Source organism: Nymphaea colorata, chromosome 2 (genome assembly GCF_008831285.2).
Source record: "Nymphaea colorata isolate Beijing-Zhang1983 chromosome 2, ASM883128v2, whole genome shotgun sequence".
NCBI classification, from domain to species: Eukaryota; Viridiplantae; Streptophyta; class Magnoliopsida; order Nymphaeales; family Nymphaeaceae; genus Nymphaea; species Nymphaea colorata.
Window position 1 is genome coordinate 20,184,137 of NC_045139.1, and position 3,214 is coordinate 20,187,350.

The 3,214-nt window shown below is 43.5% G+C and overlaps 1 protein-coding gene across 2 annotated transcripts; it reads right to left on the reverse strand.

Moving 5' to 3' along the window:
• Nucleotides 1–243: 243 nt before the first annotated feature.
• On the reverse strand, nucleotides 244–2,183 carry LOC116248987 (TPD1 protein homolog 1-like). 2 transcript variants are annotated; one of them, XM_031622059.2, is made up of 4 exons: nucleotides 1,967–2,183; nucleotides 1,700–1,818; nucleotides 1,313–1,408; nucleotides 244–653 (listed from the first exon to the last, which is right to left on the reverse strand). In XM_031622059.2, exons 2-4 carry the CDS (start codon nucleotides 1,776–1,778, stop codon nucleotides 280–282), a joined length of 549 nt encoding a protein of 182 aa, XP_031477919.1. In that variant the 5' UTR covers nucleotides 1,779–1,818; nucleotides 1,967–2,183; the 3' UTR covers nucleotides 244–279. The 2 variants fall into 2 exon arrangements, with proteins under 2 accessions (XP_031477919.1, XP_031477921.1); XM_031622061.2 differs by lacking the exon at nucleotides 1,700–1,818.
• Nucleotides 2,184–3,214: the final 1,031 nt, after the last annotated feature.

Sequence of the window (3,214 nt, forward strand, 5' to 3'; positions counted from 1 at the left end):
CGTAGATCATGATATGATCACGTTAATTTCTTAAACTAGATCCACAACTTGAATGAAGTTATGAACTCATCATCTTTTTTAGTCGGACTTGGCTCGTTCTAATTCAAATTGCATTTCCTCTCTTTCTTTTTTAATTACAAACAGAAAAGAAACTAGTCTTCAAAAAGGAAATTTCCCATCATAAAAACGCGAGTGGAGAACCATGCCTCTGAAAGTGGACAAGAGGCGATCTCGTTGGTGCGAATTAATTTCCTCCAAGACGAGGGCAAGAGAACGGTTTTAAGGGTTGCAGGTGGCGGAGGAGACGGAAAGGGTGTAAGGGAAGGTGTTGGCGTACTGGAAGGAGACGCTGCCTCCGGTGGGGATGGGCTTGCCGTCGTTAATGAGGCAGTCGTTGTAGCGGAGGCGGCGGAAGATGGCGGGGTTGATGGAACGGGCGGTGCTGAACCAGCCGCAGGCAAGGTGAACGTCGGAGATGGAGCAACCGGTGACGCAGACGTTGATGATCCGGACGGTGTACGTCGGAATCCCGCTGGGCAAAGGCGTCGTGGCTGCTTGATGAAGCGCGACGTCCTGCTCGGAGCACACGTCCCCAATTCGGTATGGCTTGAATTCTGCTCCTCCCTCCTCCTGCGCCTCTTCTCCTTCTACACCTGAACCAACATCACTTATTGATGCTAATTGTGGGCGCAATTTGAGAACAAAACCGAGAATAATCTTATATTCCAAAAGAACATTAGTTAAACTAATAATCCTTCCAACGATAAATATGAAAATATAAAGATGGCCACATCCACAATGGAATATATATATATATATTAATTTCCAAACCTAGAATAAAGATGCTAAAATAAAATTTAAAAAGAAACAGAGGCACGCGTTCCATGTGCTTAATTTGCCTTTAATTAATTGGTAACGCATTCCTATTGAATTATACACAGCACCTTTTTAAGGGATTGCATTATAATGCCACAGTAATAGAGCATTAATTCCACTCGAGCTGCCCGCACTTTGCACATTTAGATTACGAAAGGAATAAATTTCGGATAAGAATACCATAAATGCTAATTAAATGAATGAGAAATGGTGCAAACTTCACTTTCTAAAAAAAATAGCTTTTCGGCAATAGTTTCCAATACAAGACGTTAGCATTTATCCTTCTTTACTCAATCGGCACCTTCATGATTTTGTGAGGCGCTCGAGACAACAAAATGCATTAGAAAAATGCAATTCGCTGTGGATCCCAACTGAATTCAATATGCTAAAAAATGGCAATCTTGAACTTGAAGAAGAAGAAGAAAAGTTAGCCTACCAGCAACCAGCAGCTTTCGGTTGGAAGCGTTGGAAGCAAGCGGGAGGATACCTGGTCGTGGGTCCATGTCCTTGCCGTGCTGCTGACCCCTGCTCGCTGTATTATGTATAAACAATTAAGAGCGAGACACAGTGAGCAGAACCTAACTAACGAATGTAAACAGGGAGACAGACGAAAGTAGGCCATTTCCATACTGGACGATCACAGTGGGCGACAGCCAGAAAAAGAAAAGAGCGAGAAAGATAAAAAATAGAATGAGTAATCGAGCGAAACCGGGGGAAGGAAGACGCAATCATGGCTTTGCCTTTCCCCAGAGTCTAGAGTTTCAGGTATTTTGCTTTTTCTAACTAATCCTCTCAGGGTTCTAGGGTGGTTACGTGCACGTACCCGCATGTAGCGAGAGGAATAGAAGAATCAGAGTGAACGCGGCCATGATCGCTCCCGCACCTTTCGTCAGAACTTCCATTTCTGCTCCTTCACAGTGAAACTGTCTGGACTCTCTCTCTCTGTATAGTTATATTTATATATATATATATATATATATATATATATATATATATATATATAAAACAGAGACAGCAGTTACGAGTGTTGTAACCGCGAAATTTCAGCTTTTGTAATGGAAGGGCTATACGTGAGAGAAGAGTACTCAACCTTTAGATTCGATGTCTCACTTATCTTCTTCATGTGAAGTCGAGCGCATTAAGATGACAGCGAGGCTCAGATTGGATTCGTCTTCTTCTCGTAGTATGTCGGGCAACGAAATTCCCTGGTTACGATCACACCTTTCGAGATTAGGACATCACGCTCTCACCAGACGAACAAACTGATTCCATTGGAGAAGATGAATCAGAGGCTTGATCCAGGCAAATTCCGATGTCTTCTGAGAATGGCGATCGACCATGCCTCTCTCTCTCTCTCTCTCTCTCTGAGAAACGGTAGCTTCTGGAGGGTGCCAAGAGATGAGGAAGTCCTTTTCTAGCAAGTGTTGTATGTTGAATTGCATGGACGCGGCAAAACAAAGAGGGCACAAAGAGAAAAAGAAAAGAAAAAGAGAGAAAAAAGCGAAGAAAAATGGGGAAAAAGGAAAGATGGATGGGCACCACTGTCCCGCAATCAGCAGACAGACCAAACGTCCGGTGGGGACTGACAGTAAAGGGGAAAGGGCAACTGTGAAAAAGAAATGCGAGGTGGGAAGGAAGATCGAGAAAAAGCATTAGGTGGGTAAAAGGCGCATGCAGCACAGGCGAGCCAAAGTCTTATATCCCTCCATTTCTTTAATCCATGCACGACGAAGAATGCACCTCAAAAGGTAACCCTTTCTCTCTCAATCGTAAAGCAGGAGAAGTATAAAATGGTAAACAAGTGGAATGACGGAAGAATGCGGGCGGAAGAGGTCGCCTGATTTTACATTCATTAATTTCCGCCGGCTCCTTCCATATTTAGTAAAAAAATGGTAGTCCCCTATTATGCTTCTCAATAACTGCTATTTCCCTTCTCATAAAGAGCCAGTCAATGGAAGAGAGAGAGAGAGAGAGAGAGATGCCTATGTAAGTGAAGCAATGAGAAAGTAAGGAACGCTTGGAGGGGACGAAGGAGAAAGAGAGTGTAGGGAGGGGGTGAGTGCGTTGCCTTTTTTACGTGGAGAGTCGGCCATCTAAGGGTGAACACTAGCCAAGTCGAACCCAAGTTCAGTCAGCTCGAACTCGGCTCAACTAAATGAAACCTTGAGCTCGACTCGATTAAAGCTTGACTCGATTAAAGCTCGACAAACTCGTTTGATACTCATCGTTACTTGCTGAGCTCGAGCTCAACTCGATTAAGGCTCGACAAACTCGTTTGATATAAAATGCAAAATCACAACACCTCAACATAGATAATGGAATCGATTTTCAAGTATAT